Source organism: Herpailurus yagouaroundi, unplaced genomic scaffold (assembly GCF_014898765.1).
Source record: "Herpailurus yagouaroundi ecotype Mexico unplaced genomic scaffold, PumYag 140, whole genome shotgun sequence".
Classification (NCBI taxonomy): domain Eukaryota; kingdom Metazoa; phylum Chordata; class Mammalia; order Carnivora; family Felidae; genus Herpailurus; species Herpailurus yagouaroundi.
The window spans coordinates 81,199,298-81,214,031 of NW_024412395.1; the positions used below are offsets into that span (position 1 = coordinate 81,199,298).

General features: G+C 37.9%; 1 protein-coding gene across 1 annotated transcript in view; it reads left to right on the forward strand.

Moving 5' to 3' along the window:
- The first annotated feature begins 360 nt into the window (after positions 1-360).
- Positions 361-14,734, forward strand: part of BMPR2 (bone morphogenetic protein receptor type 2) — a 201,052-nt gene continuing 186,678 nt past the window's right edge. The window contains exon 1 of the mRNA XM_040475888.1: positions 361-457. Within this exon, the coding sequence (XP_040331822.1) occupies positions 382-457 (76 nt within the window). The 5' untranslated portion in view covers positions 361-381. The remainder of the gene's footprint in view (positions 458-14,734) is intronic.

A 14,734-nucleotide genomic window follows, 5' to 3' on the forward strand; every position in this document is an offset into this window, starting at 1 on the left:
TACACCCTGGATATGTTTTCTCCCAGGCCTGGATATTTTTTTGACATCGTGAAACTACGAGGGAAATAACTGCGGGGCTTCTTTCTGTCTCCCTGCTTCTCCACACGGATATGCCTTCAGTTTGGGTGGCCGAGACACCCGGTTCTAGGCGAATGAACCTCTCCAGCCGCGAGGGAGAGAAATGAAGGGAATTTCTGCAGCGGAATGAAAGCTCTGCAGCTAGGTCCTCTCATCTGCCATTTGTCCTTTCAGACTGCATTGTAATACCGGGCCGGACAAGTCGGACGAGAGCGAGGACCAGCCTCCCGGCCGTATCTCTCGGCCCGTGTTTACTTTCCATATTTCTTTTCTCTGCTCTCCTGCTTCTCGGCTGGCCCAGGGATGACTTCCTCGCTGCCGCGGCCCCGGCGGATGCCGTCGCTCGTGTGGACCGTCCTGCTGGTCAGCACTGCGGCCGGTGAGTAGCCCCCGGCGGCGCGTCGGGCCACTGCCCCTGCCTGCGGGTGGCGGGCGGGGAGCCCGCAGAGGCCAAGGCCTGAGCTCGCCCTTCGCGACGCGTCCAGCGATCGCTGTGGAGGGAACCGCGTCCCGTACCTGCGCGCCTTCCCCGTTCCTTCTAGGGAAATAACCTTGCATGTTTTTGTAGTTTCGAATCCCTACTTCCATATCCCCCCTCACCCCCCACGGGGGGAGGGGAAAGACATACTGGGTGTGGTATCTTGACATTTTTAGCTGTGAGGTAATGCAAGGATTAAAAATAATATTTTAATCGCCAATGAACGGTGTCTATTATGAGATCTTTGCAAACACAGCTGTAGATTTTTATTTTAATGTAAAGAAGCGGATTTGGCTTACATTAAGAAGAACATCAACTATAGAACGCACACTTGAACCTTATTTTTAGATTTAGATCACTCTTTGGGAGTCCATGTTACTTTCATTATTCAGAAATGTTGCGGAATGAATTGAATAAATGTTGAGTAAACCAGAACTTTGAGATTCTTAATACATTGTATAAGAATGTTAATTATTATCATTGGTATTGTTTTGTCCCAAAGTATTTTAGTAATTATATTTCCATTTTTCAACCTAGATACACTCGTATTTTATATGCTTTTGGAATTACTCTTGGCCTTAAAAGCATTTTCGGTAACTTTACATTTTAGTCATCTGGCATCAATTGGCTTTCCTGTCATTGAGACAACTTTGACCTCACATTAGAGGTGTAGGAGATTTGAGTCCTAAAAGTTCTTTGACATTTTACTAAGCTTAAAGGGAAACAGTAGTCATCCTTTCCTTAGGATTTTTTTTTTTTTTTTTTTAAGTTCTCAGATACCTGAGAGAAAGCGTCATGTTTCATCTGCAATTATTTTTCAAGCGGTCTTTTGGTGATAACGCTCTTAGAAATTTTTGGGAGTGAACTGTACATATAATTCTTAAGTTTGGTGTAAGATGGCCAAATAGATTATGCATTTAAAAATGAGTGAAGGACAATATAACAGCTTTCCAGTTACTTTTTTATTTTTATAAGTGTATTTTTAACATTCACATTTCTCATTGCTATGTTAAACACAGAGGTTGCTTGCTTATTTCCATTTTAAGAGTCTGCATTGGGAAAATTCTGAAAGAAAATTTGAAGTTTCCTTTAGTGCCTTTGATATTGTTGATTAATGTCTTATGTCTTTGATAAATCTGTGTAGTTGTATTAAAAGAATTTGAACTTTTGAATTGAATATATTTTGAAACTGGTATTTTAAATTCTTAATCATCACAATTCCTTTGGGGATTAAAACAAACAGTTTTTCTCTAGATTTCTTCAAATTGTATTAGTTGTTTAAATTCTCTAGCTGTAAGTCTTGTGATTCCTGTAAAATATGAAGAGAATAAAAGGCCTTAGGCTTAAGCAGTCATTCTATGATCAGAGGTCTCAGAACATAGACTTTTTATGTTCTTTGTTATTCTTGACCTTTTTAGAATGTAGATTCTCATTTATAGTTGACAGGCTTATCATTTTGTGATCAGAACTGATAACAGTAAAGGAAAGAACACTGATTTAAAAATAATTTAATTTGTATTTGGTAAATAAAATATTAGAATTATGTCCTTTAAAAAGGAGGGATTGAAAGAATCACTACTTTAAAGTGGTTTTAGTCTTCATTAGTATTACATAGTAGCAGATGCCAAAATTTGTAAGCTATAACAATAATAGTAATAATAATAATGTAATAATAATAGTGTTTATTGAATGCTTGCTCTGTGCCAGCAACTATTCTAACAGCTTTCCATGTGTTTTCTCATTTGATCCTTATGACAATTCCATACTCCAGCTGTAATTATGTTCCTTTTACAGAGAGGGCATGTGAAGTGCAGAGAATTTAAATAACTCACCACACAGTAAACTGTGGAGCCAGGATTATAGCCTGTACTCTTACCTATCACATTAATGATAACAACAGTTCACTCTAATTGGGAACATAAGATAGAGTAGAGCCTTCACTAAATCAGCCTTTGAAAAGAAGTAGGGACACTTGACAGGTTCTTCATTCAGCCCTGGTTATTGCAGATATTATTCTAAATGTGAAAACTTTGCCTAATATTGGAGTGGCGAGTTCAGTTTCATTAGGTACAAGGTGACTAGAGAGGGCCTACGTGGACTTGGGTTACATAGATGTAATGATGTAACCAGACAGGTGCAAATAGTACTGCTGAACAGGAAAAAAATACTAGAAGACCTGCTGATATCACATCCCTCTTTGGGGCCATAGATGAATCCTTTATTTCTTTTGAATCCCTCTTTTCCATTTAGTGTATCTAGTTCTTGGATTCCTTAATTCTAAGAACATTTTGTATGCAAAAAAATAGAATTTATTAAAAAATGTGTTTGGTTTATAAATGAATTCTTAATTTTAATCAAAGGATAAAATACAATGCAGTACTTACCGCAGACCCAGCTTCTATTAAAAAAATTCGGGGGGCACCAGGGTGGCTCAGTCTGTTAAGCATTCTGCTTGATTTCAGCTCAGGTCGTGATCTCACAGTTCATGAGTTTGAACCCAGCAAAAGGCTCTATGCTGTCAGCACTGTCAGTTTGGGATTCTCTCTCTCTCTCCCTTTCTCTCTGCCTCTCCCCTGATTGTACTTGTGTGTGTTCTCTCTTTCCTTCTTCTCTCAAAATAAATAAATATTAACAAAATAAATTTTTGAAAAAAAGTTTTCATTCTTCATTTAGGTTGTAATGGTTACATAGCTAACCCTATATCCCACCCTACCCCCCTGTGCTTGAGCAGGCTCAGCTACCTTTTCCTCCAGTCTTCTTGTTCTCTTCTTTCTTGCCATCCTTGGTGGCCTGGGAGGCCAGGGAACCCATGGCATTTCAAATAGCCTTATTGTTGGGATTCACTCCTCGAAGGTTCTCCAGGACAACTAAGAAACTCAGGATTCTGCATCACATCATAATCCTACTCCTCTTTGGCTGGCTTAGATGTGTCCAATGGCTGTCTGACATCAATGTTAGCTGAATCTTTATGCATTTGAAATAATTCACTTGATTAGATTTCTTTCTTTAAAAAAATTTTTTTTGTTGTTTTTTGAGTAAGCTGTATGCCCAACCTGGGACTTGAACTCACAACCTTGAGGTTAAGAGTCATGTGCTCTACTGACTGAGCCAGCCATGGTGCCACACTTAATTAGATTTCAGTTTTATATCTCTATAGGAATACATTGTCTACAGGAAGATGCACCTATTTAGTGTTCTTGAGCATTGAAGTTAATAAATATTGTTGAGGAATTAGAAATTTAGTAATCTTTACTTTTGTGTTTCTTGCCATGTGAGCACTGCAACAGGGTCACCTGCGGTTTTTGATAAAATACGTATTTCTGGCACTATAGCGTAGATGTACTGAATGGATCTCTCTGGGATCTATACATTTTTTAAAACTTAAACCCTGAAAGATTCTCCCTTAGGCAAGTTTATATAATCAGTCGTGATTGTTTGGATTTTTAAAGTATTGTGATTTAGTCAGCTTTTGGTGCATAATAGCTGGTAGCCATAAAAATATAGTGGCATACAACAATAAGCATTTATTCTGCTCCATTTGTCTCATTCTTGGGCCCAGGCTGGAGGTCAGGGTAACATCTCTCTGCAGGGAAGCTTGTCTTATGGCAATGGCAGAAGTACAAGAGGATAAGTTCAGTCCCTAGCCATTTTTAGACTCTTGTTCTTTTAACATCTTATTTGGCCAAGACTAAAGACAAGGAGTAGTGAAGTACACTTTGGCTATAATGAGGCCATGGTAATATATGGACATGTGGTACTATTGCTGGAGAATGAAGAATTGGGATCGTCAGTCTACCACATATGGTCAGGAAGATAGTCCAAACTCTTACTGTTTGAGCAGGGCCAAACTCTTTTTTTGTTTGTTTGTTTATTTTTTAAAGAAGTTTTTTTAAAAAAATCTTCATCTATTTTGAGAGAGAGAGAGAGAGCTCAGGAGGGGCAGAGAGAGAGGGAGAGAAAGAGTCCCAAGCAGGGTCTGTGCTGTCTGTACAGAGCCCAGTGTGGGACTTAATCCCACAAACCTTGAAATCATGACCTGAGCTGAAATCAAGAGTTGGATGCTCAATCAACTGAGCCACCCAGGAGCCCTTATTTATTTAAGAGAGAAAGAGAGAGGGGGGAGGGGCAGAGAGAGAGAATCCCAAGCAGGCTGCATGCCCAGTGCACAGCCTGACACAAGGCTCGATCTCAAGACTGTGAGATCATGACCTGAGCCAAAATTAGGAGTCCAGTGCTAAACCAGTTGAGCCACCCAGGTGCCCCAGGGCCAGACTTTTAATTAGGCCTTTGCATAAAAATTATACCAGCTTTGATCTCTCCACAAGCCGACCCTGGCATGTGGGGTGATGTGGTAGTAGTGGTGTTGGTGTTCCTGTAATATGAAAAGTGGGAATAGAGAGATTAATTTCAAATGAGGGCAACTCTCATTAAAGGCCAACTTTTGTTTTTAAAAAAAATATTTTGGGTGCACCTAGGTAGCTCAGTCGGTTGAACATCAGACTCTTGATATTGGCTCAGGTTGTGATCCCACAGTTGTGGGAATGAGCCCGAGTAGGGCTCTACACACAGTGTGGGGGTTTCTCTCTCTCACCCTCTGTCTCTGCCCTTCCCACTCTTGTGTGTGCATTCTCTCTCTCTTTCAAAATAAATGAATATTTTTAAAAACAGGATTTTATTTTTAAGTAATCTCTACACCCAACATGGGGCTCAAACTCATGACCCTGAGATCAAGAATTGCATGCTCCACTGACTGAGCCAGCCAGGAGCCCTTAAAGGCTAACTTTAACATAGAAAGAGAAGAAATTGAATACTGATTTCTGATGGGTAAATTCTAACTAGAAAAGGTACAGAATGAAGTCAGAGTAAATCAGTCAATTTTATAAATGACCATACCACTTATTTTGGTACTTATTCACATATTTGTTGAATGTCAGTTTATGTATTTCTTTGTCCTCCAAATTGCTTTTTGAGGACAGGGTTCCTACCTTAAACTGTTTTGCAATGTATCATATTGTTGTGCAGATAAAAGATGTTTAAGAAATACTAAATGAGGGGTGCCTGGGTGGCTCATTTGGTTGAGCGTCTGACTTTGGCTTAGGTCATGATCTTAGCAGTTCATGGGTTCAGGCCCCATGTCCAGCTCTGTGCTGACGGCTCAGAGCCTGGAGCCTGCTTCAGATTCTGTGTGTCTCTCACAGCCCCTCTCACGCTTGTGCTCACTGTCTCTGAAAAATAAATAAACATTAAAAGAAAATTGAAAAAGAAATACTACATGAATGAATAATAAAAAGAAATTGGAGCCAGGAAGTGTTCTAAGATTGCTCACTTATTCAAATGATGTATTAATTTATTCTTTCTTTGTTTTAATTCCTTCAACTATAAAGTAGTTTAAGTGGTGTTGTAAGAAGACCCCTGTCTTGAGTTAATGAGACCTGAATTCCGTATGATTCTGGACAGATTACACAATTTAGTTTTCTCAATTGTAATATTATGGGATTGGACCAGATTATGTTTGAAATGCAGATTCCAGGCAGCTACCCCAGACCTACTTAATCTGAATATCTGGACAGCGAGTTTGGGAATCTGCATTTTATTTATTTATTTTTAAAATTTTATTTTTGTAATCTTTATTTTTGAAAGAGAGAGAGAGGGAGGGAGAACGAGTGGGGGAGGGGCAGAGAGAGAGGGAGACACAGAATCCAAAGCAGGCTCCGGGGTCTGAGCTGTCAGCACAGAGCCTGATGCAGGGCTCTAACTCATGAAGTGTGAGATCATGGCCTGAGCTGAAGTCTGACGCTTAACAGACTGAGCCACCCAGGTGCCCTGGGAATCTGCATTTTAAACAAACATTTCCCCAGGTAAATTTTATGTACCCTGATGTTTGAGAAGTATAGGAACCAAGATTTCTTTTAACTCTCAGATTTTACTTTATTTATTTAATTTTTTGTGCCTTTCTGGATCTTTTATTCGGTCACATTAGTACAAACATTTCTTATTTTAAGCTTTAAGTAATTATCTAAAACCTTTTTCTTTTTTAAAATTTAAAAAATGCTATTTGTTTGTTTAATCTTGGTCTTAAAGGTGGTTTGCTCTTTAATAAAAAGTGCTTTGCTCACCTAATATTGTATATGTTCATTTAACTTGTATTTTGACCATTTTATTTTCCTTTTCCTTCTTCCAAAAAGAAAAACTACTTGTTAGTAGAAATAAATGGTTTTACTTTTAGTAAATTTACATGAGAACGGTTGATGAAATATTTACAATAGAAATAGTGTTAAATTAGACTAGATAACATTGATTTGGTTTTAGTTACAAATTAGTATTCCATGGAGTAAGTACTCCAAGTGGATAAATTGCATTTTTAAAATTTCTGTCCACCAAAGAATTATATTCTGATTTAAGTGATGTCTGCTAGAAAAAAATTAAATATGAATGCTGTGATATCTCAAAATTTACTATTTTTTACCATCTTGCATAGTACTTACACATGTTGAAGAGACTCCCATATTACCAGACTATTTCCCCCTTGTAGTTAAATGGTCTAGTCTGTGAATCCTTTCTAGAAGCAATAAAGATGGCTTTAGTAGAATTTTGAGGGCAATAGACTTGATTTGTTTTTGTTTTTTTTTTAAGCTTTTTTTATTTTTAAAAATTTTAAAAGATTTTTTTTTAAGTTTATTTATTTAGAGAGAGTGCCTGCATGAGATCAGGTGGGGGAGGGGCAGTGAGAGAGAGGGAGAGAGAGAGAATCCCAAGCACTGTCAGTGCAGACCCCAGTTCAGGGCTTGAACCCGTGAACAGTGAGATCGTGACCTGAGCTGAAGTCTGTTGCTTAACCAGCTGAGCCACCCAGCTGCCCCTTAAACTTTTTTAGATCTGTGCGATGGATATGACAGTTAAGGCTGCTGGATTACAAGAATACATTTATAATTTATGTATGGTCTATGTGACATTAGAAATAAGCCTGTGGGTAAATGACATGAACATTTTATTTAAAAAAATTTTTATTTTTAAGATTTTATTATTTTTTAAAAATTTTTTTTTTCAACGTTTTTATTTATTTTTGGGACAGAGAGAGACAGAGCATGAACGGGGGAGGGGCAGAGAGAGAGGGAGACACAGAATCGGAAACAGGCTCCAGGCTCTGAGCCATTAGCCCAGAGCCCGACGCGGGGCTCGAACTCACGGACCGCGAGATCGTGACCTGGCTGAAGTCGGACGCTCAACCGACTGCGCCACCCAGGCGCCCCAAGATTTTATTTTTAAGTAATCTTTACACTCAATGTGGGGCCCGAGCTCACAGCCCCGAGATCAGTAGTCACATGCTCTACTTACTGAGCCAGCCAGGTGCCCCTGACATGAGCATTTTAGAATACATTGTATTATCAGAACTATTAGAACACAACATTTATTTCTTGCTGTTAATTGTACTTAATACAGTTAAGTGTTTGACTAGATGTAGTTTCTATTCCAATATGCACCTATGGGACCAGGGAGAGGGGTACGGGGGCATGAATAGGATAGATAACATGTGGAAGGAGAACTAAAAAAGTCCAGTCAACAAACATTTATTAGTGCTTCCTTTGTGCAGGGTTCTTTTCAAAATATTGGTGGATATAAAGAAAAATAAGGGCCTCCTCTCCTCCCCCAAACATTTTATGCCATACCCTATATCACTTTCTGAAAGAGAATTAGATTTCATGCTATTTGGCAAGAGTAGGTATTTTGCAAATCTTACTAGCATTGTATTATTTCTTCTCTGCCTTTCTTTCAGGATGAGAAAGTCCTGAAGGTATTCTGCAACGCAGGAAAAGAGACTGTGTTCCTGTGTGTCTTCTAGCTGATTTCTACCCTCCTTTTATTTCTCTCTTCTCTGCCAGCCTTCTTGAAAGAGGAGTGAACACCTATGGACTTCTATATCCTCAACTCCTTACTTGTCCCATGCTGTATATTAAATCATCAGTGACTTTCTAATTGCCTTATCCAAGTGACTTTTCAATCTTGTTTTCTTTGACTTTTCTACAGAATTTGACAATTTTGGTCACCCCTTCCTTCTAACTCTCCTCATCTGACTTTATTAACTTTGCATTTCCCTGGTTATATATCATCTCCATCTTCTCTTCTCCATAAATGTTTTCTTCTTCTTTTTTAAATCTCCCTTAGATTGTCTTAAGTATACTTTTTTCTTATTGCAACTCCTCTTCCTTGTTGATTTTCTTTTATTGTTACTCTTCTAAGCTTTAATTATTCTGGAAAGTAGATGACTTCTAAGTCAAACAGGCAACCAGAATTGGAAGCTAGAAAGGTTTGAGTTCCTTCCTAATGGTACCATCAGCTATTTACTTTGGGTATATCACTTCTTTTGGTCTCAATATCCTCATTGTAAAGTGAAGGGGTTCACCTGTATGATGTGTATAGTATTTATAGCACTTTTGCTTATGGTATGAGAAAAGAAAATATATTTAGTTAGTAGTAAGTGTATAGCATTTTGAATGTTATATTTTGTTATTGAGTATATATATATATGTATATAGTACTTTGAATTTAGCTTAGATTGGGGAAATCTGTGGGATATTCTGAAATGGTAAAAGTACTGCTTTGAAAGAAATTTAATTTTTTGCAAATACATTTTATATGCTGATTGTCTATGTTGAGTTAGGATCACCAAAGTGTTCTTTTTTTTTTTTTAATTTTTTTTTTCAACATTTATTTATTTTTGCGACAGAGACAGAGCATGAACAGGGGAGGGGCAGAGAGAGAGGGAGACACAGAATCGGAAACAGGCTCCAGGCTCTGAGCCATCAGCCCAGAGCCTGACGCGGGGCTCGAACTCCCGGACCGCGAGATTGTGACCTGGCTGAAGTCGGACGCTTAACCGACTGCGCCACCCAGGCGCCCCAAGAACAATCCATAACTAAGAATAATCTATAAATATAAAGGATGCTTTATTTATTTATTTATTTATTTATTTATTTATTTATTTATTAAAGGGTGCTTTTAAAATAGTTGGAATCCTAGAATTTTAGAGTTGGAAAGGACTTTAGGGTAGACTTTAAATAGTTTTAAGTTTAGTTAAGAAGTTTAGTTAGAAGTTAGTCTAAGAAGGTTAACTTTTATACAATGTCTTTTGTTTCAATTTAATTTTTTATTTTAATTTCAATATAGTTAACTTGAAGTGTTACATTAGCTTCAGGTGTACAATATAGTAATGTGACAGTTCTATTCATTACTCAGTGCTCATCATGATAAGTGTACTCAATCCTGTTCACCTAGTTCATCCATCCCCCCCATGGTGACCTCCCCTCTGGTAACCATCTGTTTGTTCTCTACAGTTAAGTGTCGGTTTTTTGGTTGATCTCTTTCTCCTTTGTTTGTTTTTTTTTTTGTTTCTTAAATTCCCTATATGAGTGAAATCATGATATTTGTCTTTCTCTGACTTTACTTAGCATTATACTCTCTAGATCCATCCATGTTGTAAATGGCAAGATTTCATTGTTTTGTGTGTGTGTGTGTGTATGTACATGTATACATATACATATGTATGCCACATATTTTTTAGAACTTTTTTTTATTTTTTATTAAAAAAATTTTTTTAATGTTATATTTATTCTTGAGAGAGAGACAGAGCACAGCAGGGGAGGGGCAGAGCAAGAGAGGGACACAGAATCTGAAGCAGGCTCCAGGCTCTGAGCTGTCAGCACAGAGCCCAACGTGGGGCTTGAACTCACAAGCCGTGAGATGACCTGAGCTGAAGTTGAATGCTTTACCAACTGAGCCACCCCGGTGCCCCTGTTTTTTTTTTAATTTATTTAGTTAATTTTGCCACATCTTCTTTATCCATTCATCTATGGATGGACACTTGGACTGCTTCCATAATTTGGAAATAATGCTGCAATAAACATAGGGGCGCATATATCTTTCTGAATTATTTTTGTATTCTTTGGGTAAATACCCAATAGCAGAATTACTGGATCACATGGCAATTCTGTTTTTAATGTTTTGAGGAACCCCATACTGTTTTCTACAGTGGCTGCACCAGTTTGCATTTCCAAGCAGTGCACAAGGGTTCCTTTTTCTCCACATTCTCAGCACACCACATTCTTACCAATTACTGAATCTGTTGACTTGCATCTTTCTGATTATGAGTGATACTGAGTATTTTTTCACATGTCTGTTGGCCATTTGTATGTCTTTGAAGAAATGTTTGTTTATGTCTTTTGCCTATTTTTAATTGGATTATTTGGTTCTTTTGGTGTTTGAGTTGTGTAACTTTTTTATATATTTTGGAAACTAACCCTTTATCAGATATGTCATTTATAAATATCTTCTCCCATTCAGTAGGCTGTCTTTTAGTTTTGTTGATTGTTTCCTTTGCTGTTCAGAAGCTTTTTATTTGATGTAGTCCCAATAGTTTATTTTTGCTTTTGTTTCCCTTGACTCAGGAGACCTATCTAGAAAAATGTTTCTGTGGCTGATGTCAGAGAAGTTACTGCCTATGCTCTATTCAAAGATTTTTAAGGTTTCAGGTCTCACATTTATGTCTTTAATTCATTTTGAATTTATTTTTGTGAATGGTGTAAGAAATTATTTTAATTTTAAGATAAATAATGCCAGGGGCGCCTGGGTGGCTCAGTCAGTTAAATGTCCGACTTCGGCTCAGGTCATGATCTCACAGTTCGTGGGTTCAAGCCCTGTGTCAGGCTCTGTGCTGACAGCTCAGAGCCTGGAGCCTGTTTCAGATTCTGTGTCTCCCTCTCTCTCTGCCTGTTCATGCTCTGTCTCTGTCTCAAGAATAAATAAACAATAAAAAGAAAAAAAGATAAATAATGCCAAAGTCAATTTCAGCGTAGCTTTTGACTCAGTTATCACACATTCTAAATCAGTTGAGATCTAATTAATGCCATTTTAACTTCTGGTAAGTAAATTTTGTAAAACAGCTTTATTGAGAGGTAATTCCCATACCATACAATTTACTCCTTTAAAATGTACATGGGACGCCTGGGGGGCTCAGTCGGTTAAGTGTCTGACTTCGGCTCAGGTCATGATCTCACTGCTTGTGAGGTCAAGCCCTGTGTCAGGCTCTGTGCTGATGGCTCAGAACCTGGAGCTGCCTTGGATTCTGTCTCCCTCTCTCTCTGCCCCTCCCCTGCGCACACACACTCTCTCTCTCTCTCTCTCTCACTCTCTCTCTCTCTCTCTCTCTCTCAGAAATAAATAATAAAACATTAAAAAATAAAATGTGCAATTCATTGTTTTGGTATATTATTAAGTTAAAAATTATGGTAAAACAGGGGCGTCTGGGTGGCTCAGTTGGTTAAGTGTCTGACTTCAGCTCAGGTCATGATCTCACAGTTTGTGAGTTTGTGAGTTTGAGCCCCAAGTCAGGCTCTTGTGTGGAGGGCTCAGAGCTAGTAGCCTGCTTTGGATTCTGTCTCCTTTCTCTCTGTTCCTCCCCCACTCCCTCTCCCTCTCTCTCAAAAATAAATAAATGTTAAAAAAAATTATGGTAAAACATATATAGCATAAAATTTGCCATTTTAACCATTTTCCAGTATACGATTTGGTGGCATTAATTGCATTCACAGTGTTGTGTAACACACATTGAATGTGTGTCACCAAAATGTTTTCATCACCCCAAACAGAAACTTTAACAATTAAGCAATAACTCCTATTTCCGCCCTCCTCCCAGCCCCTGGTAACCTCTAATCTACTTTCTGTCTCTGAATTTGCCTACTCTAAGATATTTCATATGAGTAGAATCATACAATATTTGTCCTTTTGGTACTGGCTCATTTTGCTTAGCATTAATGTTTTTAAGTTTATCCATGTTATAGCATGTGTCCAAATTTCATTACTTTATAGGGCTGAATAATAGTCCATTGTGTGTATATGTCACATTTTGTTTATCCATTTATCTGTTGATGGAAACTTGAGTTTTCCCCTTTTGGCTATTGTGAACAATGTTGCAGTGAACATTATTATACAGTATTTGTTCTAGTCTCTGTTTTAAATTCCTGTGGGTGTATACCCACAAGTGTAAATTGCTGGATCATATGGTAATTCTATGTTTAGTTTTTTTTGAGGAACCACCAAACTATTTTCAATAGTGGCTGTACCATTTCACATTCCTACTAGTAATGAACAAGTATTCCAGTTTCTCTACATTCTTGCCAACACTCATTGCTTTCTGTTTTATTTTTGTGAAAAATTATTTATTAGAGCCATCATAATGGGTGTGAAGTGGTATCTCATTATGGTTTTGATTTTATTTGATTTTCCTAATGATAAATCATGTTGAGCATCTTTTTATGTGCTTATAGACAATTTGCATATCTTCTTTTGTTTTAAGCTTATTTTGAGAGAGAGAGCATGCAGGGGAGGGGCAGAGAGAGAGGGAGAGAGAATTTCAAGCAGGCTCCACATCATCAGTGCAGAGCCCCAGCTTCAGGCTTGAACCCACCAACCGGTGAGATCATGACCTGAGCTGAAACCAAGAGCCAGACACTCAACCTGACTGAGCCACCCAGGTACCCCTATATATCTTCTTTGAGTAAATGTCTACTCAAGTCCTCTGTCTACCTTTTTTTCTTTTGAATTTGTTTTTATTGAGATATAATTGATACATAACATTTATAAGTTTAAGGTGTACCACATATTGACTTGATACATTTCTTTATCACATTATGATTACCTACATAATATTAGCTAACACCTCTATTACGTCGTGTAATTATCATTTTTGTGTCTGTGGTGGGAATAGTTACGTCGTGTAATTATCATTTTTGTGTCTGTGGTGGGAATAGTTACGATCTAGTCTCTTAGCAACTTTGAAATTTATAATATATTTGTCTATAATCACTGTGCATTGTATCCAGGATTTATTCATCTACTAGCTGCAAGTTTGTACCCTTAAATAACATTTGTCTATTTTTTAAAAAAAATTTTATGTTTTATTTTATATTTGAGGGAGAGAGACAGAGACAGAGAGTGAGCAAGGGAGGTGCAGAGAAATAGAGACAGAATCTGAAGCAGGCTCCAGGCTCTGAGATGTTAGCACAGAGCCCAACGTGGGGCTCGACCTGAGCTGATGTCGGATGCTTAACCGACTGAGCCACCCAGGTGCCCCTGTCTATTTTTTTAATTGGATTGTCTTTTTGTTGTTGAGTGGTAAGAGTTCTTTTATATTATGAATGTTAACTTTCTATCAGGTAGATGGTTTCTGTATGTTATGGGCTGAATGTGTCCCCTCAAATTTCATGTTGAAATCATAACCCCCAAGGTGATGTATTATAAGGTGAAGCTTTTGGGAGTTGATTAGGTCATTAGGGTGGAGCCCTCATTAATGGGATTAGTGTTCTTATTAAAGAGACCCCAGAGAGATCTTTTCCTTTTACTGCTATGTGAGGTTACACAAAAAGATGGCCATCTAGGAAATGGATTCTTACCAGTTACTGAATCTGCTGGCACCATGATCTTGGATTTCCCATATTCTAGAGCTGTGAGAAATGTTTGTTGTTTAGAAGACATCCAGTCTCTGGTATTCTGTTATAGCAGCCTGAATGGATTAGGGCACCAATGTTTTCTCCTATTTTCTAGGTTTCTTTCCTATTTTTTAAAATTGTCTTAATAATATTTTTTGATGTACAAATTTTTTTAATTTTGATGGAGTCCAATTTATCTATATTTTGTTGTTGGTGGTATGCATAATTTTGGTGTCATAGTTAAGAATCCATTGCCAAATCCGAGGCTGTGAAGATTTACTCCAATTTTTTCTTCTAAGAGCTTTATGGTTTTAGCCCTTATGTCATTGATCCATTTTTAAATGTTTATTTATTTATTTTGTGAGAGAGAAAGAGAGAGAGGCATGGGCAGAGAGAGAGGAAGACAGAATTGCAAATAGGCTCTGCACACATCATGGGGCTTGATCCCACAAACCGTGAGATCATGACCTGAATGGAAATCATGAGTCAGACTTGACTCTTTTTTTTTTTTTAAAGCTGTATTAAATTTTTTTTTTTCTTAACGTTTATTCATCTTTGAGAGACAGAGAGAGAGACAGAGCATGAGTGGGGAAGGGGCAAAGAGAAGGAGACACAGAATCCAAAGCAGGCTCCAGGCTCTGAGCTGTCAGCACAGAGCCTGATGCGGGGCTTGAACTCACGAACTGCGAGATCATGA